Genomic DNA, 25,037 nt, shown 5'->3' with positions numbered 1-25,037 from the left:
GCCCCTGACGTCTATTCCTCCACACCCCGTGGTCCATCATGCTCGGCCCCGCCCCGCGCAATTTCGAGTCCCTGAAGGAGGAGTCACCGCTCACCCCGCCCCTGATGTCGCACTCTCAGCCATTCATCAAGCTAGATCCCTCCCGGCACAGCTTCAGGAGTTGGCGGGGCTGAGCACGAGTTGGCTGAGCGCCCGCCCCGCCTCTTCCTCACGTCACGACCTCTGCCGTCAATCACTGTAGGCTCCGCCCCAAGCAGCTGCCCCAATTCGCGGAGTGAAGCAGGAGCCACAGCGGGTCCCGCCCCTAATGTCAGCACCCTTCCTCGCCCGCGCTCTCGGCCCCGCCCCGCGCGGCTGCCGGAGTTCTCCGAGTGGAGGAGGAAGAGCCAATGCTGACCCCGCCCCTGACGTCACGCCCTGCGCTGTCCCTCACGCTCGGCCCCGCCCCGCGTGGCTGCGGTAGTCCTGAGTGGAGAGGCAGGTGTAGGTTCCGCTACCGCGGCTGATAACACCGGACCCCGCCAGCCATGACTTCGGCCCCTGCGGGTAAGGACGCGCGCGGGGCGGCGGGAGGGCAGCCCGGGCCTTTCCCACCGCGCGGCTGACTGGCTTTCCTGCTTGTCCCCAGAGGCGGAGACCCGGCAGAGGCTGCTGCGCACCGTGAAGAAGGAGGTAGGTGCGGGTGACCCCGGGGCGGGGGCGACCGTCGTCAGCGGGGAACGAGGCTCCGCGGAAAGACGGCCACCTCAGGGGCGGGCGCCCCCGGTGGGCGTTGCCTCCCGCAGGCCTGCAGCAGGTGGAATTGGGGGGGGTCCAAGGGCTTCGGGTGGGGGAGGGGACCTCGGTGTTTTTAAGCGGTGTGTGGAGGCGGGGGCGGAGGCAGCGCGAGGGCCCCTCCCCTAGGTGTGGGTCTCGCGGGCGGCGTGTGGGCGGGACTCAGTGAAGGGTCTTGCGTTAGTGTCTACAGCCATTGCCCTCCGAGGTTGTTGTAGAGGGGAGAGTTTATAGTGATCTGGGCAGGAGTAGCATTTAGGTGCTTGTACTGCGTGAGAATGTGTATATGCGCACACCTGTGGCTGTGTGTGTAATGTATGTGCGTCTCTCTGGACATACCCAAGTTAATCTCTGTCATGTGTATGTGTTTCTGTATGTGTGTATAATTTTTTTGAGCGTGAACCTGTGTATATTTATGTGACTCATAAGCGTGCGTGAATGTAAAGCTCAGGCTGTGATCGTGTGTGTGTTTATGTTGTCCATTCCCATTCCTCAGCCTGAGACACCATTGCTGCCGTCTGCATCTTTTGAGTCCTCTGCCAGGAACCCTGCATGGCTGTAGACCTTGTGCACAAGCCTGCGTCTTGTGCTTGGCTTCCTGTCCGTTTGTGAACGTGTATTATAGTTGGCACCACTGAAACACAGAGAAGACCTTTCGTGCAGGGGGCAGCCAGCCAGAAAAGGCAGCCTCCAGGCTGGGCAACCTGTTGCTGCCCCACCCTCCACGGGAAGCATGTACAGTATCAGTGTTTGTGTGTTTCTGTATATGTCATGTCTCTTTCTGTTTAAAGAATCAGCTCTAGAGCTGGTTTCACATTCTGACATTTTAAAATAAGGTGACATGCAAGATATATGGGATTTCTCGGAAAGCCTGAAGTTTTCATCTCAGCCCATCTTTATAATGAAATGGTTGTTCAATTGAGGAGGCAGCTAGCTGTAGGCAGAAAAGAGTATCGGCAAGTCATCTGGCTGAGTTCCTGGTCCCGGCTCTGCCAGCAGCCGCTCAGAACCCTACACATGTCTAGGACTCACTTTCCCCATCTATGGAAGGAAGCAGTAGTCCTGCTTTTTCACATCTGGTGCATGTCAGTCTAGGATGTGCTGCTGGGCAGGCATTGCTCCTGATGGCCAGAGGGCTGGGCCTGTCTCCTAGGAATAGCCGTTAGGGCTTGGAACAAGCTTTCTCCTGGCTTGAGGACTAAAGCCAGCTCCTAATCAGGTAGACCTCTTGTTACCCTGCTTGTTGCCTCAGTGGGTAGGTGCAGAACCTTGCTAGAGGCAGATATGTTAAACTGCAGATGTAGAATCAGAGCACAAGTTTCTTGGTTGCAAATTCATGGCTGTTTCTAAATTCTGCATTTATTAAGGCCAATTATTTCATTAATAATAGCATCTGTTTATAGGGGGGCAGCTATATGCCTTGCTCTGAGTGCGCATTAACCTTATGAAGTGGATGGAGCTGTCATTTTGTAGACAAGGAAACTGAGGCTCATGGAGCCTGAGGGGAGCACTAAACCAAGAAGTGGCAAAGTTATCTGACATTAGAGCCAAGCTTAGCTGCAAAATATGCCCATTTATGCCTGTACAGTGCCACAGCCTTGGGATGTGTCAGTGACATATCTTCATTGTACAAATGAAAGTATCCCGGACCAGAGAGAGTAGAGGTTGTTTCTACAGCACCAAATAGGTGCAGGAGATGGGTTCAAGTCTGTCATCTTTGGGCTCCTTGTTGACTACTGGGTGCCCCTGAGAGCTTAGTGACAAGTCTGTGCCCTCCAAAGTGACATCCCTGTTCTTTCCTTCCTTTGCTCTCCTCTGGGGACAGCAGGAGTTGAGGGGTGGGGTTCCTCCAGTGTTAGAGAGCTCATCTTCAGTGGGGTGGGACAGCTTTTGCCTAGAAATCTGAGAATCACATCACTTTATTCTTCTCTCAACCCTGAAGGTTCAGAGGAGTCGCATCTCTAGCTGTCATAGTCTCACCCACCTTTCTGGAAGGAGTACCTTAGTGGTTAACTTCTGTCTTAGATAAGCCAGGCATGTGTGTAAGCTTGGTCTGAACCACTGTAGCCACCAAAGGAAGAGTAGAGGCCATGGGCTGTAAGCTCTGTCCAGTGCTGATATAGGAAGCCATGAGGACCCAGTGCCCAGGTGGCAGGGCAAGAAAGTGTTTGTTTGGGGCTAGAGAGGTGACTGAGTGATAGGGCACTTGCCTAGCACACGCAAGGCCCTGGGGTTGAGCCCTAGCAGCACACACACACGGTGCTTGGACTCAACCAGAGCAGGGTTCAAATCCTGGATGCAGTTCCTGAAAATGTGTGTGTCCAGCACTGAGCCAGCTCCTAGGCACAGTGGTAAACAAAGCAGGCCTGGTTTCTGTCCTGTTGGCACTGACATCTGGCTGCAGGAGACAGACTGGCAGAACCTTGAGTGATTAGGAGAGTAAGATGCACAGGGTCTGGAGGGGAGGCACTTGGCACCACAAGAATACAAAATGGTCTGCAGTGCAGCTTAGTAGAGCAGTGGCCTAGCACATGTGAGACTCTGGGTTCCATCCCCACCGTCAGGAAAAAGAAAGGATCACAGAACAAGGCAGAAATAATAAGATGCCTGGGGCGGAGGAATTTCTTTCCCAAGAATGCGATGTTGAAGAACATATAAAAGATGAGCAGGCTCTGTAGGTAATGGTGTGAGGTAGAGGGGAGAGAAGGAAAAACCATTCTGGATAGCAGGAACTGTATGTACAGAAGATTCAGTGGTTGGAGGGAACAGGATGGATTTGGAGGAACCCAGGTAGTTGGAGCAGAGAGAGAAAATAATCATGCTAGATGGTGTTTGGTCTCACCAAACAAGGGCAAGAGAATGGGGAGGAAGGAAACGGGCAATCTGGAAAGAAGTGAATGGACCAGAAATTCCACGCTCATGAATTGTGTGCCCTGGGACAAGTGACTGTCTTTATTTTAACAAGGGCCTGAGTTTAGATTTATTCATTATGTGAATAAAGATTACTCACCTGACAGGATAACCTGTATAAAAACACCACATTTGCCTGAGCTTCTCCAGAGCAGGATATGTGTGTGTGTGTGTGTTTTCCTGTCTTCCTACCACCAAGGGAGAGCTAGAGACAGGGTGTCCTCAGTATGATTTCCTCCAGGTAACTCCAGCCAGCTGTACCCTGGCTCCTTCCGTGCTCTTGTTGCCCTCCCTGCCACCCTTTAATTTTGTTTTAGTTCCTAGAGCTAGCCGGGACTGGCTTCCTGTCGTCATGACAACAGCCATTAAAGGAGCCAGCCACATGACACTGGTTGATAAAGGAAGCAAAATGACTAACTGCCTTGTTTTCCTGCCTCAGACTGGATGGGGGGGTGCTCTTAATTGAAGAGGGAAAGGCAAGTGTTTGTGGGTAGGAGTTGAGACCCCAGGAAGAGGGCAGGGAGAGGAGCAAGTCCTGCAGGGGAATCACATTTAGCTCTGTAAACTGAGCTGAAACAGCCATCACTGTGGAGCCATCATCACAGCTTCTGAACGGAGAGTATCTGGGGAGGTGAACTTCCTGCCTCAGTAGGGGCAAGGAGATGGGAGAGGAAATTGAGGCATGCTGAGTCTAGAGGAAAATGAAGGAAGCAATGGGGTCTCCATAGGTTTGCTCTACCTCAGTGGTCTTAATGAAAGAAGAGGGTATAGCTTTACCAACTCCACTTCCAAATTGGTTTGCCACATAATATACAGGTTGCCCACATTTAATTTTACATGTGAGGTAGAGTGTGCAGTGGTATACATCTGTAGTCCCAGCTACTTGGGAGGCTGAGGCAGCAGGATCACAAGTTTGAGGCCAGTCTGGGCAAATTAGTGAGAACTTGCCTTAAAATAAAAAGCTAAAAGAAAAATGGTTGGGGCTATAGATACAGCACTTGCCTAGCATGGGAGAGACCCTGGGTCCAGTCCCCAGCAGCACCAAAAAAAAAAAAAACAGCCTACATTTCAGATGAGCAATGAATAAGTTTTCAGAATGAATATGCATTACTAAATCTGGCAACCCTACCCCAAGCACATTTGGCAGTATCAGGAAGCATTTTGGTTGTGGGAATGAGCCAGGGTTGCTGCTCAATATTCTGCAATGACAGAACACCCACTGTGCTACCACCTTTACCCTGCCCACCAAGAAGTATCTGGCCAGAGGACAGTACTGTCCCTTATCTGAAATGCTTGGGATCAGAAAGTTTTGCATTTGACATGTTTGTGTGTGCACATTAATGGGTATGAAACCCAAGTCTACCAGTAAATTGCATTTGTACCTCATATGCATATTGTTTCTCTAGCCTAGAGTTAATTCTGTGTAGTGTTGCCAGCATTTTGAATGTGACCCTTTGCATAAGGTCACGTGGAATTTTCTACTTGTGGCATCATCCCTTGTCACAGTCGAAAGGTTTTGTAGTGTTTGGATTTTTGGATTAGGAATGCTCAACTAGTCCTGGGGAAGGTACAAACCTACAGTCAGCTAACTGTGGACCCAGTGCCCACAGTGGCCCTTTGTTTCCTCCAGCTGGTCTGATGCAGACATCCTCCCTTTGATTGCCTCTCACTGCTTTTAAGTTGTTTTGTATCCATATCTGGGGTCCAGAGGCACAGCAGGGGCAGTGAGAAAGGGTCCTGCCTCTTTAACTGTCATCCAGGGCAGACTTCAGTACGTCTCAGCATCTTCCCTGTACAGTAGGCATAGGCTGTGGGAGGGAGGTTGGACTCTGTGATGCCAGTTCCTGCCTATGTTGGAGAATTGCTCTGTGCCAGGTGCTGTGCCTGTGGCTTCCCAAGCATTGTCTCCATCCCTCCTGACAAAGTCCCAAGAGGGAGAATCATCATCTCCTTGACTTGATATGTAAAGAACTGAAGGCCCAGAGAGGTGAGCAGTCAGCTTCAAGGTCACATAGCCAGTCCATGGAATAGCCAGGATTCTTCCGGGACAGGATCTTGTGTCAGAGGGCAGTGGTAGGGAGCTATGAACTTCAGACAAAGCCTGGAAACACAGCTCAGGATTTCATGTATGTAGGGGAAGTGGATGAGGCTGAAAAGCTTACTTATCTCAGCTTGTGCAGGATTGTGACTGCCGAGCTATAGCACTTGGATTTGCCCCAACAGATAGCAAGGTGCTACAGAAGATATGTGAGCAAAGGAGGGTTTACTTTGAGTTCTATTTTAGGAAGTTTCACCTGATAGCAGTGAGCAAGGTGGACATTTTCTGCCAGTTCTTAATTAAAACTTCCTTCTTTCCTTATTTTCTCCTTCCTTCCTCCCTTTCACAAATTTCTTCCCCAAATATTTACCAGGTATCCACTATATCTTGGGCCCTGTTCCAGAAGACGCAGGTTGAGAAGTGAGATAAGGAGACTCATTACATGATCATTTAGTGTACAGTCTATTGGAGGGAAATATAGATGAATGATGTATCTTAAAGGTGACTAGCGCTATGAAGCTCATAAAGACTGGAACCAGCTGGGAAGGGCTTGCCCGAAGTCATTGGCCTGGTGGCTGCTTGTTAGGTGATACCTGAGAAGAGACCTGAAGAAAAAGAATTGGAGTGGACATGTGTGGGAGAGGTGTTGGAAACAGAACAGCATGGACCCCAGTGAAGCCAGAGAGGAGTGAACAGGAATAGAGGTTGGAGAAAGAACTGGAGGCTGATTGTGCAGGGCCTGGTGGCCCCTGAAAACATTCGCTTTTACTCTAGGTAAGATGGGAGCCTTGGGTGAGCATGGTGTGCACATGTGCAATGGCAGCGCTCAGGAGAGTGAGGCAGGAGGATTGCTGTAAGTTCAAGGCCAGCCTGGGCTGTGTAATTCAAACCTACCCTAAGCTACATAGTGAGACCCTGTCTCAAAAAAACAAAATGGAATGAGTATAGGAGTCCAATTGGAGTTTTGAGAGTTTTGAGCGGGCAAGGAATCTGTAAATTTGTCTCAAGACATATGGGGAGGAAGGAACAAAAGCATTAGGTCATGAGGCCAGAGAGAACATTTCTGCCTTATTTGTTGGGCTATAGGTTCTTGGGAATCAGAGTCTCTCCTGACTCACCTCCTGGGCTGAGTAATGACCCCAGAAGTGCTTGCCATTAAATGCATATAGGAGTGCCAGGTGGCATGTAGGGGGCTCTTGGAGGCCTGCAGGGTTGACTCAGACTGTGGGCCTGAGGGCTGGAATCCTCCTCGTGAGTACCACAGCCCCATCCACTCAATTGGATGCATCTTGATGCTTTTTCAAGGCTTTGGCAATGTTGGGTTCTGGAAGCTGTGGAAAGTGCTGAGCATCTGCGGCAGGCTTGGTGCTCTGGTTCTCTGTGGCCAGAGTGGCAGGAAGAGCCTGGCTTTCTTGCTTCCTTGTGTGTCCCTTGCTATACAGCTCATGAGCTGCTCAAGGAGCCAGGGGACCATCCAGTTTCAGGTCAACAGGGAGGAAAGGGTATCAATATCCCCCTCTAGGCCCATGTGGTTGCAGGTGCAGAACCTGAGTGGGACATGAGGAGGCCTGAGTCCTTGTTCCACTCCTGCCCCAGCAGCCGTGTGGCTCAGACAGCTGCATGGCTCTCAGAGATTCAGCTCCTCTGATTCGGCATGGCTAGTGCCGCTTTCTAAGAGTCAAATGTGCCCTGTTTTTCTCTGCCCTGAATTTGCTGCATCTGAATTTAAGACTTGATAAAACATGGTGGCTGATAAAGCTTTCTGGAACCTTCACTCTGTTCAGGGAAAACAAGAGCTTAGCTAAAGTCATCTTAACATAATAGGCTTTCTTTTAAAAGGAAAATCAGCATGTAATGAGTCTTTTATGGAGGTGCCCTCATTTAACTATCCCGGCACCCTGTGAAGTAGATCAAACACTGTCTCTTTTGGATAAGGAAACTTGGGTACCCAGATGGCAGGTAAGCTGCCTAAGGTCATGGAAATTGTCAGTGCCACAGCATGGTGGTCTGGTTCCAGAAGCCTTTTTTGCATTATTCTGGGGCTAAACCCCAGTAGGGGTACAGAGTGGGGCAGAGGCCAGACAGCCCCTGCTCAAATATGGCCATGCCTTTAGCAGCGTGTGAACCTCTCGCTTGATGGTCTCCTTGTGGGTCCAGTGGCAGCAAGGGTGTGGTCTCCCACCGCAGCTGCCTGTGCTGTTACTGCCTGGCTGTTGGCACTTCTCCCAGAGGGGTCTGCACAGTGCTTTGCTCATCCTGCTAGAAGCAAGATGGACTCAGTCACAGAAGGACACTTGGCAACTTCTCTGGGTACAGCTGAATGTACCAGTGCTCTCTGTAGGATCTTCTCTCCCCAGGGGAGCCCGGGGCTGAGGGCACTGCAAACCCAGAGGAGTGCTGTGGAATGAGTGGCAGTAGGGATTTCTTGAGGTCCAAAGGAACAAGCCCTCTAGTGCAGTCTGGAGGGCTGAGGGGCATGGTTGGCTGCCTTCCTGTCCTGGGAAGTCTCTGGGCCTCCCTCTGGGTCTGGTTGCTCATCATTTCCCAAAGACTGTTCCTTGGTTTGAGGAGCTCTGAGCCCCTTGTGAGCCATCTCCCAGCAAAGCTGCTTTGAGCCCGGGGCTAAGGGGCTGCGAGTTCTAAATGCAGATGAGGCTGGTATGTTCTTTTCCTTTTTGGTGATCTGAGAAGATGGTGGATGAAGAGATCTTTATGCTTTTCTTCTTTGCACAGTTTTGCACTCGGATTGTGAGTGCTTATTAAGGATGGCAGCAGTAAATTATGCTTGATTAGTAAGTTAGAATTATAGCAACTTCCACTTAATGCCCATCTAAATTGTACTTTAACTCACTTAATCCACAAAGCAGTCTTCTAAGTACAAGTAGTAACTGCTGTTTACTGACAGGGAAATTGAAGCTCAGAGAAGTTAAGAAACTGAACCAGGGACACAGAGTGGAGAAGCAGAAGGGCAGGATCCATTCCAAGTTAAACTCTAATAAAAGTGTCTAGAAAAGTGATGGCGAACCTTTTAGAGTTTTCAGTGATAACAAACAGCCTGCTGCAGCATGCATGCCATAGGTTCGTCACCACTAAACAAGAAATAAATATATAAACACAAAGGGGACAGAAAAGAATAAAAACTTGATTTATTTAAGTGTTTGGGGAAGTTCAGGATGATCAAACTTCAGGTACAGCTATATCCAGGTGTTCAGTGATGTCATCAGGACACTATTTCTCTCCTCTCTGTGCTGCCTTCCTCTTGTGATTGTTGGCTTTATACTCAGCACTTTCTATGGGGAGGTAGAGGGTCCCCCAGCAGCTTTAGGGGTACAAAATGGCCAGGTTAGCATCACAGCAAAAGAGAGCTTCCCCTCCTGGTGGTTCTAGAGCAAGTTTTAGAATTAGATCCCACTGGCCCCATGCTGCTTTTATGCCAATCACAGTGGGTGAGATTGCTCTGATTGGTCAGGCCTGGGGGAGAGTCATCCCTGTGGTTAAAAGGAAGGGACAGCAGAGGAGAGTGAAGGTGAAATGTCCGGGCAAGGAGACAGACACCAGGCAGACAAACCACAGGTGACCTCTTCATGTTGGTGAAGATATTTGCATATGCAGCTCGGCCCAGAACAGTGGAGAGATCACCCTTGCACTTGTGCCTGCCTAGGTCCCAAGTGCTGCTTGTGAACTGTGTGCTAGGTGCCTGCAAGATCAGAGTGTGCAAATCCCTGAATTGTGGAAAAACTTTGTACTTGTTCTATTCAGTGTCCTCAGCTTTCATTTGTACTCCTAAGGAGTCCACAACCCAGTTATCCACATTCGGCACAGAATCACTCTGAGTATGAGTCAGCTGCCGCTGCTATAACAAAATAAAATAGATTGACTCTGGATTTTTTATGTGTGTTTTGTTTTGTTGTGTTGTGTTTTGTTTTGTTTTGTTTTGTTTTGTTTTGTTTTGAGACAAAGTCTCACTCTAGTTCAGGCTGGCCTTAAACTAACTATGTAGCACAGGCTTGCTTCAGACTTGCTTCTGAGGATCTCCCTGCCTCAGCCTCCTAAGTGCTGGAGGTATGTACCATCATGCACCATCATGCCCAGCTTGACTGGCTTTTGAGCAACCAGAATGTCTTTTTCGCAGATCTAGAGGCAGGAAGCTCAAGCTGGGGGTTGCCAGCAAGGCCCAGTTCTGGTGAGGGCTCTGTTCCAGGCTGCAGAGCCTGGTCTCACTATGTCCTCCCAAAGTGGAAAGGGCCCAAAAGAGTTTTCAGGGGCCTCTGTTAGAAGAACATTAATCCCTTTCAAGAAGGCTGTAGCCTCATGGTCTAACCACTTCACCAAAGCCTCCTGCACCGTGGCTTTGAGGTTAGGATTTCAACTTGTGCCTTTGGGAGGGGTACAAGCATTCAGTCTGTAGTACCCTGCAGGGTGGCATGATGTTAAAAAGAGTATAGTACAGTCTCCTGTCTCTTAGTTCCTACACCAAGGAGTGTTCTAATAATGACAGCCTCTGTTAATTCAGTTATATTCATTTAGCGCCTACTGTGTTCCAGACCATCCCTATCCAGTGTTAGCCAATACTTGCAGTGCCTATTTACATTGCAGTTCACTTAATTTTAAATTATATGTAATGCAGTTTTCAGTCACACTAGCCATGTTTTAAGTGCTCATGAGCCGCATATAACTAATGATAGTGTATGGAACAACACAGGTGAAAAACATTTCCAGAAAGTTCTATCATGTTACAGACATTATGTGCATCTGTAAACATTCACACATTTAGTGTAAAAGTTTCAACCACAGAGGGGTTTCTACAGGAGTTCTATTTATTACAATGGCAGTTTTTTGTTTTTGTTTTATTTTTGCTGTACTAGGAATTGAACCCAAGGGCTTCAAACTGAGCTGCATCCCCAGCCCTTTTTGTTTTTTGAGACAGGGTCTCACCAAGTTGCTAAATTGCCCGGGCTGGGCTTGAATTGAGCCCTGTCTCAGCCTCCCAGAGTCTGGGATTACAGAGGTGTACCACCCTACCTGACGTACTGCCTGGTTTTATACATGAGTAAATTGAAGAACAGAGGAAGTGAGGTGACTTGCCCAAGGTCACACAGCCTGGAAGAGGTAGAAGCAGGATTTGAAGCCAGTGCTAAAACACAGTGTTGGGCTGTTGCCTTCAGAGTTTAAGAAGGGTGGTTAGTTATTCTCTGGTTTATTTTTGTGTGTTTTAATCAGTCATCTAAAAATTTCCTTTCTTGTTTTTCATGGCTGCCCAGAGTTTGAGCAATCTTTGGAGAAATGGGCTTGCTTTAGACTCTGAGTGCATCTTGCTCATCCACAAGGCCTGTGACTCTGTGGAGAAAACAAAGTGTTTCTCAGGGAGTCCAGGTACATTCAGTAGGGGGCAGCACCCAGGAGAGAATGCTGGCTGGCATGCAGGGTTTGGGCCTGGAGCACAAATCATCCTGGCATCTTTCTTGAGGAATGGAGTGAGGCGGGGATATCCTCCCCACCGCCAAAGCTCCATCGTCTCCCTCGATACCTGCATGGGCATCTGCCTGAGGATCTTTGTGCCGAGATGCCCCAGGTAACGCTGCAGAAGCAGGTCCCTGAGGAGCCTTGTCCAGATGCCTGGAACACCTGTGCAGGGCAGAGGGTGCTCGGTTCTGACCCTCTATCCCAGCCACAGAATGTCCTTTCCTTCCAGGTGTCCTTTACTCGGACTGTTAGAGAACGATGTCTGATGCCTGTTCACAGTGAGCAAGCTAACAGGCCAGCCTGGCAGCTTCTGAGTAGAAGCCTCTGCTTCTCTCTAAACCCCCGCACCCACAGTCAGGGCAAGTTGGGAGGAGGAACTGGGGAAGGGTTTTTCTAATACTTGGAAGCCCACAGGCCACTGCTTTGTCATTTTACCCTCCTTCCCCTCCCTTCCTCATCCAGGCCCCTCTCTGGGGTGTGGGACCCACTCTCTGGCTTTGCTGTCATCAGTTACGCTGTGTGGGAGTGGCAGGAGGGGGAAGTGTACCCCGGACCTACATGGGATCCCCCCCAGCATTTGCTGAGAGCCTGCTGTGGTGGGCACTAGGGACACAGTGGTGAGAGCATAAGTGGGGTTCCTGTCCTCTAGAGCCACAGTCCAGGGAGGAGGGACCAACAATGGGCAAGCCAACAGATGGAAAAATAATAACTGATTTAGCAGTGAATGAGAAAGGGGGGAAGGAGCTGGGGTACATTAGGGGGGCTTCTCAGAGGAGGTGTTAACTGAGCTGAGAGTTTAAAGATGAAAAGGAGCAGCTGTAGAGGACTGGGAGTGCACAACAAGGAACTGAGAAAGGAAGTAGCTTGCCGCATTTAGGGAAAGCAAGGGAGCAGGGAGTGAGAAAGAGAGGGATGGGAGACAGGTCAGAGACAACAGGGAGCGGTGACCCCCCCAGGGCCCTGAGTGTTCCCTGGGATTTTCCTTGGGGATGTGGCAAGCAGGACCTCCGAGTTGTCCCCACCTAACACTTTGTGAGAACCCAAACCCCATTCCAAGTCATGCTGCGCTGAGTCTGTGGAGGAGTTGGTTTGGAAGAAGGAGCTTTGCAGAAAACTTGGGCTCCCTGCCTGCATCCTGCCTAGTGCAGAATGAGGAAAACATATTTGTCTGTTTTTTGATAGACTTTATTCATTTATTTGCAGTGCTGTGAGGCAGGCCTCCGTGAACCTAGGCCTTGTGCATGCTAGGCACGAGCCCTACAACGGAGATACTCTACAGCTGCAGTCTTGATTTTATTAGAGCAGCTCTAGGTTCATGGCCAAATGGAACAGAAGGTATTAGAGATTTCCTGTAGATCCCCATCCCCTGCTGGCCTCTTCCCTCCATGGTGCATTTGTTATAATTAACAAACCTGCATTTGGAGCCTGTGGTTTATATTAAGGTTTGTGGTTGATGTGCATTTTATGGGTTTGAGCCGTTGTATAATGACATGGACCCACCACTCACTAAGGTCCCTTGTGCTCCAACTATTCATTCCTGCCTTTTCCAGCTCATGGAGGTGGCTGATTTTTCTACCATCTCTGTAGTTTTCCCTTCCCCGGAATGTTGAATCCTAAGTGCAAAGACCTCCATATTGGCTTTTTTTTCTTTTTTACTAATAAGGATTTTAAAGCGGGGCATTTCTTTTTGTTAGCACAGCTCTTGAGAACCTACCTGTGGCAGAGAGAGGGAGAGACTGAAAGTGTCAGGTGTACTGGGAGAGGTGGGCCCTGAAAACCAGTGGCCCACAGCAGAGTGGAGCTGGCAGGTGCTGCTGGCTGGTGGTTCTGGGAGCAGGGAGCTTGGTCACCCAGAAGGAATTAGCTGAGGGTGTAACACACTGGCTAGCTGGTCCCCTTCCTGCTGGAGTACCCCTGAGGCAGCCTGGGCCACCAGAGCAGGAAGTCTTGATTCAAATCTTGGCCTCTCCACAGGCCTGATGGCACTAATGTGAATCTTGGGCTCATGTGGGCCAACCTCACTTACGGGAAGCATCCAGAGGTGTTTGTTGAATGAAGAACTACTCTGCTGTGTGTCAGGCTCAGTGTAGGATCAATAGTCCTGGGTTTGGATCCCCACCCTGCCACTCCAAGCTGTGTGTTCCGTGGCAAGTTGCTTGACCCAACCAGGACTCAGTTTTCTCATCTGTAGAATGGAACTGTACCCACCTCCCTGAACTACCATGAAGACTAGATGAAGTCTTCCCTTAGGCGTGGCACCAGCACACAGTGAACACTTTGTAAGTACATGAGGATTGTTTCTACTTATAACAAGTGTTCAGAGCTTTTACTATGCAACAGCTATTGCATTAAATGCTTGGAATGCACAGTGCTCTCCACAGTATTAAGGGACATGGGTTCCAAGACGCCCTGAGATCCCCAAATCCATGGAAGCTCAAGTCCTTCATCAAAAATGGTGCAGATACGCATAGGACTGTGTATGTTCTCCTGCATGCTGCGTCATCTCTGGGTTACTTACAGTATAATAGAAATAGTTGTTATACTGAAGTATTTAGGGAATAATGTACATACTTACTAAAGTTGAGGTTTTTTCAGAATACTGTCCATCCATGGGCAGTTGAACCTGCAGATGTGGAACCCTCAGATGTGAAGGGTTGATTAGTCATCTTATGCCTGTGACACAAATGAATGTCACCTGTTTTGCTGATGGAGAAGCTGAGGCTCAGAGAAGGAGCATAGATTGCCCAATGTCATGTATGCAAGATCTGGAATTCTGGAAGTGGGATTCCAGAGCCAAGTACTCATAACCAAGTAGTAGCAGGGATGATACTAGGAGCTCAGAAAAGGGAGAACCATGAAAAGCTTGGTGTGTGGCTCAGGAGGGGATGAGGAGTGGGCAAGTGATTTGGCCCTGGAGGACTGGGGGATTTTTCCAGAGCTGGAGATGGTAATAGGTGTGGGTGGGGATTGAGTGGGGGTCCTGCAGGAGCAAAGGCCAGATGGTGGGATCACTTGGGTCACACAGAAGGAATGGCAAGTGCCACAGAGCTCGGGATGCGGCGGGGGGCAAGATTCAGCAGGAAAGTAAGATTGGTCCACACTATGGAAACAGTCACTATCTGCAGAATCGCCCCCTCCCTCCTTCTCTCCTTCCCTCTCTCCCTCTGTCAGGTCTGTCTGTGTCTCGGAGCTTCCCAAAATACTCCAGTTCCCACCCCCACCAGCCCCTCCCATCTGTCACCTCCTGCATGCCTCACCCATAATAAATTTAAAAATTAACTGCCAGCTCTTTCCATATAGTGCTTTTCCGTGCCGCATTGTCCTTATATCTGTTCCTTTGGTGAGCTCCAGGACAAGTCTGTGGAGGCAGTTGCAGGGGTAGGAGGGCAGATTTTTCTCTCTGCTTCAGAGTTGCAGAAACTAAGAGAATTAATTTCTACTTGTATTTCAGATCTTCAGCCATCACCACCTCCAGCAAGCCCTCCCTGGCCTCCTCTTCTGTTATTTGTTCTCACAGAGCCACATTCTTTACTGCAGAGACCTGGTCTCATATTTTCAGCTACCCATTGTGTGGCTTAGTTTATGTCTTTAATGTCTCTGGCCACACAGGCAGCACTCCAGAGACACTGGGTGATTGAGTGACACTAGGTTCATGTGATAAATGCTTGGAAGGAGGTGCTAATGGGACACATGGAAAAGGCAGCATACTTGTCTACCCTGCTTGTCTAAGGCAGGGAAGCTTCCAGAGGAGAAGATGTCCTGGTTGAAGTTTGCATCCTGAGTTACAGGTAGCCAGTTGGGGCATCAGGGAGGGACATCTGGTTGAGGGCACTGGAGATGAGCCATGATGATGCACCTTTGAGAACCTGGTCCTGAGGGTCAGTGGAAAGAAATGCCAGCCTGAGAAGGGGTTTATACCAGTCCTGAGAACCTGAGGTGCCTTCGAGCAGGCAAAGTGGTATCACCTGCCTTCTGTCAGCTTCTTACTCTATTGGTTGCCAAGGGGCCTTTAAGTCACCCCCCATGCTTGCCCCACATGCTGTGAGTTATTTTTAATGCCACCCTGTAGATCCCTCTTGGCATCCAAGTTTAGCCATCTGATCCTCCTCTGGTTTCTTATAGATAAGAGTCAGGATGCCTGAGGCTGCATCCCATAAACAGCTGGCACTGGCTCCACAGTACCCTCTGCCCCATCACTGTTTGGCCAGGTACCAACCATCTGAGACGTGGGTGGGGCATAGAGCAGTGACCTGAGTACAAAGGAGCAGGCTGGAGGAACAGTGCACAGCCCTGGTGACTTTAATTTAGACCTACTTCCTTGATGCCACCAGTCCTGCCTTCAGTACTTTTGACCAGGGGCTCATCTGGCCTGAGTCTGACCTGTCATGTTGACCTTTAAGCTGAGAATGGTTTTGTTTTTATTTTTTTTAATTTTGAAAGAGTTGTGAACCCAAAACAGACTGGCATGCCCCTTTATGCACAGTTGTCAAAAGAGACCTAAACCGTACATGGCCTGAAAATAGCTTCATGAGATTCAACAAGTAAAAATAATTTGCTAGACATAGCGAATAAAAATTCAGAATGCCTAGTTAAATTTGAATTTTAGGGGACTGGGAATTTAGCTCAGCGGCACAGCATCTGCTTGGCAAGTGCAAGGTCGTGAGTTCAATTCCCGGTACCGGAAAAAAACCAAAACCAACCAAACAAACAAAAAAACAAATTTGAATTTTAGAGGAACAGCCAATACTTCATTCAATACTGCATGCAATATTGGAGACATACTTTTACTAAAAATGGCTCTTTATCTATCTGAAGTTGAGATTTACAGCCATCTTGTATTTTCTCTGGCTGTCCTACCCCAAACCCTGAAAGATTTGCTGTCTGATCTTTTGTAGGAAAGCTGCTGGCCCTGGCCTTGCATATGTCAGCAGGATCAGGAAGGAAAGGAGCCCAGGATACTGCCTGGCTGGTGCTCCTAAGCCTTAGCTGCTGTTGTTAATGTAATTAACATGACTCACCAACATATATTGAGCACCTGCTGTGGTAGAGCAAGGTCTTCCTGGGAGAGATGGGCATTAGACTGGTAAACCCAGAGCTGTGTGAAGAGGTGGGTCTTGATACAGTAAGTCCTAAGGGAAAGGGCAGGCGGGGGAGACGGGTAACAGTGGCACGTTAGACAGGCTGGTTGGCAAGCTCCTGTGCAGAGGGACATGTAAATGGATCCTGAGTGAAAGTGTAAGGGATAGACAGGGTGTCTGGGGGCTCTCACCTATCCAGCACATGCCTGGCTACCTGCGCATGCCACAGCAGCCCTAGAAGGAGATATGGGTACCATCCCTATTTCATAGTGAAGAAACTGAGGCCTGGGGTTACCCCCAGATGACAGAACTAGAGTCTGACCTGGGCCTTGGGGGGCTCCCAGTATGATGATCCTGCTTGTGTCCCTAGAGTGCCTCTTGGATTTGGTGCCAGCTCTGTGCTAAGTCCTGTTGGCAGTCCTCTGCCTACATTTTTCTTAATCCCTTGCGACAACTCTGCATACTGGGGCGTGCCGGTCCCATCCGGGACTTAGAGGAGTAAGTGCGGCCTGGTGTGGGGAGGAAGGGAGGCATATGAGGCGATTGGTAAGGTGGCAGGTCTCAGGTGGGCAGCATGAGGGTATCTCCTGTGGGCAGGTAGCAGGTGTGAGGAGGGGAGAAGACAGGGCAGGCCAAGGAGCCCCAGGAACCCCCTTTCCTGCTTCACAGACTGGCCCTGATTTCCCTTCCCTGGCTGACTCCTTCTCAGATTAATTCGCCTTTCATGCTGTTTAAATATTTGCAGGTGGAAGGAGGCGGGCAGGGAGGGGTGGGCCGGTGCTTAGAGGCCGGACATGGAGGCAGGCGTCTGGGCCCTGACTGGCCTGCAGGTGGGAGCTCTGGGAAGGTGACCTAGTGCCAAGGGGCTTCCTGGCAGCTGGCCAACCACTAATGCCCATGAGCATCACTGTGGACCAAGCTGGAGATTCCATGTCTTCTACCATTTGTGGGGTCCCTGCTGCATGTCAGGGACTCTCCACATTACCAATCCTTACGTCACCCATGGAGGTCAAGATGCCGTTGTCATCTTCCCCATCGAATAGGTCCACACAAGGCTCTTAGCTTCTCTCAGCTGCCTCCTGATACCTTGTCCTTCAAGTAGTGAACTGCTTCTAAAGTTCGGCATCATTGGAGGAATGCAAGTTGATGTTTCAGGTCTCCTTGGAATGGAATCTAGAGAGGCATAAAAGCTTTCTGACCACTCTGACCTTTGAGACAACCCCAGAAAGAACCCACAGGGTAAGTTGGCAGTTTTACCATGACAACCCTGGTCTCATGACTTCCAGTTCAGTATTTCCTTCAGTTCCAAAATTGGGGACCCGAGGGATCCCTTCTTCTCTCTTTTTTTTTGAGACAGTCTCACTCTGCAGTTCAGGCTGGCCTTGAGCTCACTTTGCAGCCCAGGCTGGTTTTGAACTTCCAATGATCCTTCTGCCTCAGACTCCCTGGGATTGCTGAGTGCTGGGATTACAGGCATACACCACCATACCCAGCTTAGGGATCCTTTCTTACAGGTTCCTAGCACCTTGGTTTTCCAGATGACTGACTGGTGCTAGAGGTGTAAGTCAAGATGTTAGAAGGACCTAGATTCAAGTACTGCATGTGCCTTTTTCTGCCTGTGTGACTGGGAAAACTGTATAGGCCCTCTGCATAGGCACTTGAAGAGCTTCAGTTTATACTTGGATTTTTTTTGGGATGCTGTGAATCATAACCAGGGCTTCTCCAATGCTAACCACATGCTCCACCACTGAGCTATGCCCCCAGAGCTATGCATTATTAGCTTAAAGGTGATAATGCTCTAAAGGGATTGAATGAGGTATTCAGTCCCAAGCACCTGGCTCATAGTAGGTGTTGAGTAAGCCTTCTCTCTCACCTTCTCCTGACCTCTTTGCTTGAAGCCAAGCAAAAGCATTTGGCTTGAAAGGCCCTTTGGATTCTGTGAGACAGGGGCCCTGGATCTACCTCCTCCTGCCTCTGCATGACCTTTGGCAGGTTATCTTTAAAAACAAACAAAAAAGTGTGCCTCAGTTTCTCCACTTGTAAAGTGGTGTAATTTGACAACCTCAGTAGGATTCTTATGCTTATATACAGTCCCTGGAACATAGTGAATGCTCAAAAATGGTGAACTCTGTCATCATAAAATCCCTACTGTGTGCTAGCACTGCTGGCCTGTTCACATTTACATCCTGTGGAAGCCTCACTGCAACCCCAAAGGACCCGCTCCACAGAAGAGTACACTGAGGTACACTGATGTGACCTGGCTGGTGTGTTAATCCAGGTCTGTGTGGCTCGGAAGCATGTCACCAGTCTGTGCTCATGTACCGTGGCAGGATTCCTGAACTGAAGCTTAGAAAAACACTCGGGTTGCAATGAGCAGGGAACATACCACCACCGCTGTCCCCAGGTCCCTCTGATCTACATTGTCCAAAGTGCACAAAGTCCAAGCCCACTTTTGGGAGCCTGAGAGGATGAGAATGAGTGAGCTAGATTTTGGATCTTCCCAGGCCCTAGGCCCCCTGCCCCTGTCTGTTGGTCTGGTTCATTCCCATGTGGGCCCCACCTCAGAGTGAACAGCAGCCTCTTTCTTCCTGCATGGAGACAGTGTCCTAGTCTGCAAGAGCCTCCTTTTTCTGTGTGTGGGAGGCTGCCACCCACATTGCTAGTCATCAGCCTTTTTAATTTCCTCTCCTGGCCTCAGGCTGTGAGCCTATTAGAAGCCTGTGAGCCTGTTATTAACTCCTGGTGAGATAGTCTAGCCAATTGCTGGGAGCCAGTGCAGATGGGGAGGGGTCCTCACTTGCACCCATCCTTGGTGCTGCATCTCTATCTTCATCCCTCACCCTATCCCACATCTATTCCCAGGATGAGAGGCTTGAAGCCAGACAGCAGTGGGCTCCTCACTGCTGCCAACTTCCCAGCTGTGTGACCTGGGGAGAAGGACACCTCTGAGTTACCAGATCCACAGCTGTAAGCAAAACTGCACTCTGCAGGCTTTGGATTTGAAACATTGTGTACAATCAGGATACCGATAGGAATCAGTTCCTCCAAAGCGAGCACCCCCAAACCGAGCACCCCCAAACCGAGCACAAGAAGGCAAGTTTAATAAAGGCAGTATTGACTAAGGTAGGACAAGGATGCTGGGAGTCTCTAAGACAGGATGTAGCACCCCGTTGCCATTAGCAGTGGGGAAGCAGGAGTCATTAATACCCTTAGGTCTGAAAGGGGTGGATGAGAGAAGTTACCAGAAGGGGACTAGCTATATATGGAGGGGTCCTGGACAAGAGCTCTGGTTGCTAGTCTCTTGCTAAAGAAGCGTGAGACACTTCTGATTTCATATCTACCCACTCATCCTCCACTTTCCGTGGCTTCTTTTCGTTCCTCTTATACTCTCTCAAGCCACCGTGAGCATGTGTAAGAGTCACCTGGAAGGCTTGATGTACGCCCCAACATTCCAGGTTCAGTAGTCACACTGGGAGCTAAGAATTTGCATATTTCATGCTGGAGGGGATATGGAGGAAAAGGAACCCTTCTCCACTGCTGGTGAGAATGTAGACTAGTGCAACCACTGTGAAAATCTGTGGAGATTCCTCAAAAAATTAGAATTAGAGGTCCCATTTTATCCAGCTATTCCCCTGCTGGGTATCTTCCCAGAAGAATTAAAACATTGCACCACAATGATATATGTGCACCCATGTTTACAGCTGCACAATTTGTAATAGCTGAATCTTGGATACAACCCAGATGCCCATCAGCTGAAGAATGGATAAAAAAGATGTGTTCCTTTCATGCAATGGAGTACTACTAAGCCAAACAGAAAGATAAACTGGAGACTTTTATAGGTAAACGGATATACCTCAAGACCATACTCATAAGTGAAATGAATCAGACTCACAAGTGTAAACATCCTATTATCCCCCTAGTGTGAAACTGAAAGAGTAAATAAGATCTAAAATGTACAGTAGATATTGTGAAATGGGAAGAAACTGTTCCAAAGGAAAGAGAAACTGGGATGGGGGAAAGGAGAAAAAAAGAAAGGGAAAAGCAAAGAAAAAAAAAACCATATATGTATACGTACATACACACACATACACACAAGATAGTTGAGATAGTTATACTACTAATTTCTCTTAATTCGTGGGAAGGAAAGGTTTGTACTACTTTTGGTTTGTTTTGGTTTTTTTTTCTGGTACTGGGAATTGAACTCACGACCTTGTGCTTGCCAGGCAGGCCGCTGAGCTAAATCCCCAGCCCCTTGTACTAATTTTGTTTTGACAATTAAATGCCTATATCTTGAACTCTGAGTAACTAATTTAAAGATAATAATATGCAATGTATTAGCCACTGTTATTCTATTACCTTGTTTTGAAATTTTGTGGGGTTTTTTTCTCTTTAAAATAAAATTTTTTTAAAAAAAGGATTTGCATGTCTTACCTGGTCTAGGTGAAGCTGACCTTGCAGGACCACAAGTTGAGGAGCTCGGTCAACTGCACAGCACTTCCCTGCACCTCTTTTATCTCATCTGGTGGGGATCATTCAATTAAAATTCCCTCCAGGATAGAACAGTGGCCCCATCTCTGTCACTGCCCACACCTAGCATTTGGTATCCAAGATCTGCTAAGAAGCTATCCTCTGCCACCTGCCCACCTGAATCCAGGGGCACTTGCACGTGGGCTTTCCAGACTGCTGCTCCAGCCCATCCACACTGCTGCTTAGCAGTCCTGGGTGGAGGTGAGGTCAGCATACAGGCGGCTGATGAGGCATATTAGGATCTATATCCAGCACAAATGTGCAGAAGGGGATGTCGACTACCATGTTGTCTCAATAGAAGCCTAAGCTACCCCTGTGGCATGGCTGCTGGTACGTGGGATGGCACCACAGCGCTGTTCTGAGGAGGAGCACAGGAGCAGCATCTTTATACCCAGCGTGCACTGGACCTTGGATATAGGCCACCCTGGGAAGGACTAAGACCTAGTGGAGACTCTCTGTACACATGAAATCACTCCGTCCCCAACAAAGGACCAGCTGAGTGTGTCCAGCTGCTCCACCAAAGGGATGAGGATGATGATAATGACAGTGTTGATGGTGGATATTAGATTGCTAAGGCTGCTGCTTCAAGGTGCACAGACTAGGCAGCTTAAACAACAAATTTATTCTCTCACATTTCAGAGGCTGAAGATCTGAATTAGGATCAACCAGATAGGGTTGGTTCCTCCTGAGATCAGTAAGCGACTGCTTTGCCCTGACTTCTCTTCTTGGCTTGTGGATGGCTGTCTTCCTGTGTTTTCACATGTTCTCTTTACATGTGGTGTTGACTAAATGTCCTCGTCTTAGTCATATTGGATTAGGACCCATCCTAATGACTTCATTTTAACTTAATAACTTCTATAAAAATCTTGTCTCCAGATACCATCACATTCTGAGCAACTAGATGTTAAGACTTCAGCATAAGAATTTTGGAGAGGAGAGACAACTCAGCCCCTCACGGGGTAGGGGGACAGACTGCAGGATCTTATTTCCAAAGGTGGAAGAGGAATGATAGGGAAAGGAATAGGAGATGAAGATGTCCACAAAAGTAGTGGTTGGCTAGCTAGGTCTTTGAAGCTGGAGAGGTAAATTGAGACCGTGAGGACCAGCACCAGCCTGAGGGCACCTACTAGTTGGTAACAGAGACAGTTTAACAAGGCTGACTCCTGCCCTCACGTCTGAGCTCCAAGAGAAATCTGGGGATGTGCCATGAGTCCTCAGGAAGCTCACAGCATCCTTTTTGTGGACATAGAACAGATGGGACGTGGTGTTCTCTGTGCTCAGCAGAGGGAGGGCACAGGCAGCCAGCAAGGCCCTGCGTCACAGCCTCTCCGGAGGGTGACAGGCAGATGGCCGCCTCCGAGGAGCAAGAGGGCACTGTTAAGACATCAACCTGTCCAAGAAAGCACCATTTAACCAAAAAAAAAAAAAAAAAAAAAAAGGGGGGCTGGGGATTTAGCTCAGCGGCAAAAGCGCCTGCCTGGCAAGCGCAAGGTCGTGAGTTCAGTTCCCGGTACCGGAGAAAAACCAAAAAAAAAAAAAAAAAAAAAAGAAAGCACCATTCACTGGGAAGGGCTGAAGCCTTCGTTTTGGTGGTGGTGATGGGTGGTCAGCCACATTAGCACAGACCCTGAGAGCTGGGCCATGATGTAAAACACATCAGCCCAGCAGAGGATGACAATCTTGTGCAGCAGACTGTTAACCACACTCAAGTCTGGCCTCCAATTGTTTTTATGAGCAAAGCTGTACTGGAACTCAGCCATGCCTGTTCATTTCCATATTGTCTGCGGTTGCTTTCACAGTAATACAGGGGCTGTGCTGAGTATTTGACGAAGATCGTATCATCCACAAAGCAGCAAAAGTTTACTTTTCAGATGTTTACAGCAAAATGGCTGGCGCTTCTCCTGTGATTTAGGAGTTCCAGACCCTGGAAGTTGTGAGCTGCCCTTTGCTGAGAGGCCCATTTCCCTGCTCTGTCGTGGAGCAAGTATTTCCCTGAAGCTGCTGTGATGGTCTGGGGAGGCGAGGCAAACAAGAGAGAGTTTTGTGAACTGCAGCATACAGTTGTGCCTTGATAACTGCAGATTGGTTCCTGGAACCCCGGCAGATACCAAAATCCAGAAATGCTCAAGTCTTTCATATAAAATGGTGTTTATCTGCATGTAACCTGTACACATCCCCCAGCATTTTTCAGATTCTCTCTAGGTTGCTTATTTGTGCTGATCTGCTGTGTAAATAGTTGTTATACTATATTTTTTAGAGAATAATGACAAGATAGTTTGTGTTCAGTAAAAATGATCTTTTTTCAAATATTTTTGGTCTGTAGTTGGTTGGATCCACAGCTGTGGGTCCCACAGAAAGGGAGGCCAATTGTGTTGCTCTCAGCATTCAATCTCTTGTAACCCGCTTCTCCTCCTAATCTAAACAGAGCCTCTTCTTTTCACAGCCTCTTGAGACTGCCCTTCACGGTGGTGTTTCCCCAGCCAGGTTCTCTCTGTTGTTTCTTCTTGAGCTTTGCCGGCATAATAGTGCCTGATGAGCAGGGAGGCAGGATGCACTAGCCAGCCAGCTGGAATTTGTTCCAGGGCAGCAATGGTGTCCTCAGGTGTCATCATTAAAATACTGTTTCCTGTGTACATGCTATGTCTCAGGCACTGTGCTAAATGCTTTGCCTGTGTTGCCCCCGTTAAACCTCACCAGAGGACACAGGCATTCAGTAGGTAGGTAGAGAGTATCTACAATGTGCCAGACACTCTTTTAGGTCGTGAAAGTACGTAGAGCACTGAATGACAGAACTCCTGACCTTATAGATCGTACAGGCCCACTAAACTGGAGAGTCATAGGATGAAGTAAATAGGCTAACATACAGTGAGGTGGAGATCAAAAGGACTATGGAGAGAAATAAAGCAGAAAAGGCACGTATTGAGTATCAGGTGGGGTGGGAGTGAGGAGTACAGTTTTAAATAGGATGAGCTATGTGGATTTCTGGGGGAAGAGTGTTCAGGTGAAAGGAACAGTAAGTGCACAGGGCAGTAGACAAGGGATGCTGTGTGTGTGGAGCAGTGGCTGGCGCAGTGGGTTTTGCTCATGAGGGCCTGGTGGCTGTAGTGGAGACTTGGTCTGCTACTGCCAGGGAGATGGGAGCGATGGAAAGGATAGTAACAAAAGAGAGATATGATCTACTGTACCTTTATTTCATTCATTTATTTATAGTACGTTAACAATATATGCACATTTTAAAAATCGATGTAAAACATACATAATACAGAAGTTGCCTCTTTAACCATTTGAATGTCTCTAGTTCAGTAATGTCAAATAATTCATATTATTATGTAGCCAATATCCCGAACTGTTTTCACCTTGCAAAACTGATCCCGTGTTCCCATTAAGTAATTATCCCTCATCTTTTTGCCCCTAGCAACTGGCATTCACCATTCTATTTTTTGTCACTGATTTTGGCCACTCTAGGTACCACATTATAAGGGGAATCACACAACAGTTGTCCTTGTTGACTCGCTTATCACACTGAGCATGATGTCCTCCAGCTTCATCCGTGTAGCAGCATGTATTAGGATTTTCTTCCTTTACACGGCTGAGTAATACCCATTTGTATGGATGGACCACACTTTCTTTATTCATTTATCCTTCTGTCAACAGTTGCTTGTTCCCATCTTTTAGCTATTGCAAATAATATGGCTGTGAAATGCAGGTGTGTAACTATCATTTTGAAACCTTGCTTTCAGTTCTTTTGGGTATGTATCCAGAGGTAGAATTGCTGGATTATATGATAATTCTGTGTTTTAATTTTTTGAGGACGCACCATACTGTTTACTGTCATAACTGCCCCATGTTAAATTTCCACCAGTAGTACACAAGGGTTCCTACTTCTCCATGTCCTCACCAAACTTACTTTTTGTTTCTTCATAATAGCCATCTTAATAGGTTTGAAGTAGATCTCCTTGCGGTTTTGATTTTTATTTTCCTAATAGTTGAACATCCTTTTCATATTTTCATTTTTCATGTGTGTATCTTCAGGCAAATTGCCTGTTCAAATTCTCTGCCTATTTTTGATCAAATTACTTTTGAGTTATAGAATTTAATCATATATTCTAGAAATTAATCCCTTATCAATGATTTCATTTCAAATGTTAGTTTCTGTCATTATCACAAAAGACCTGAGGAAATCAACATAAAGAAGGGGAGGTTTATTTTTGGCTCACCATCTCACCTTCCTGAGCCTCAGTTTCCAC

At 48.2% G+C, this 25,037-nt stretch overlaps 1 protein-coding gene across 2 annotated transcripts in view; it reads left to right on the top strand.

Moving 5' to 3' along the window:
• The first annotated feature begins 424 nt into the window (after positions 1-424).
• The window catches only part of Sgsm1 (small G protein signaling modulator 1), an 84,608-nt gene continuing 59,995 nt past the window's right edge, over positions 425-25,037 (top strand). For both annotated transcript variants that reach the window (XM_005396135.2, XM_005396136.2), the window contains exons 1-2: positions 425-546; positions 629-672. In XM_005396135.2, the coding sequence (XP_005396192.1) occupies positions 528-546; positions 629-672 (63 nt within the window). In that variant the 5' untranslated portion in view covers positions 425-527. The remainder of the gene's footprint in view (positions 547-628; positions 673-25,037) is intronic.

Source organism: Chinchilla lanigera, unplaced genomic scaffold (assembly GCF_000276665.1).
Source record: "Chinchilla lanigera isolate Chin_1 unplaced genomic scaffold, ChiLan1.0 scaffold00054, whole genome shotgun sequence".
Taxonomy (NCBI): domain Eukaryota; kingdom Metazoa; phylum Chordata; class Mammalia; order Rodentia; family Chinchillidae; genus Chinchilla; species Chinchilla lanigera.
Note: the sequence above shows the minus strand (reverse complement) of the source record. Positions and strands in the feature narration are given on the sequence as shown.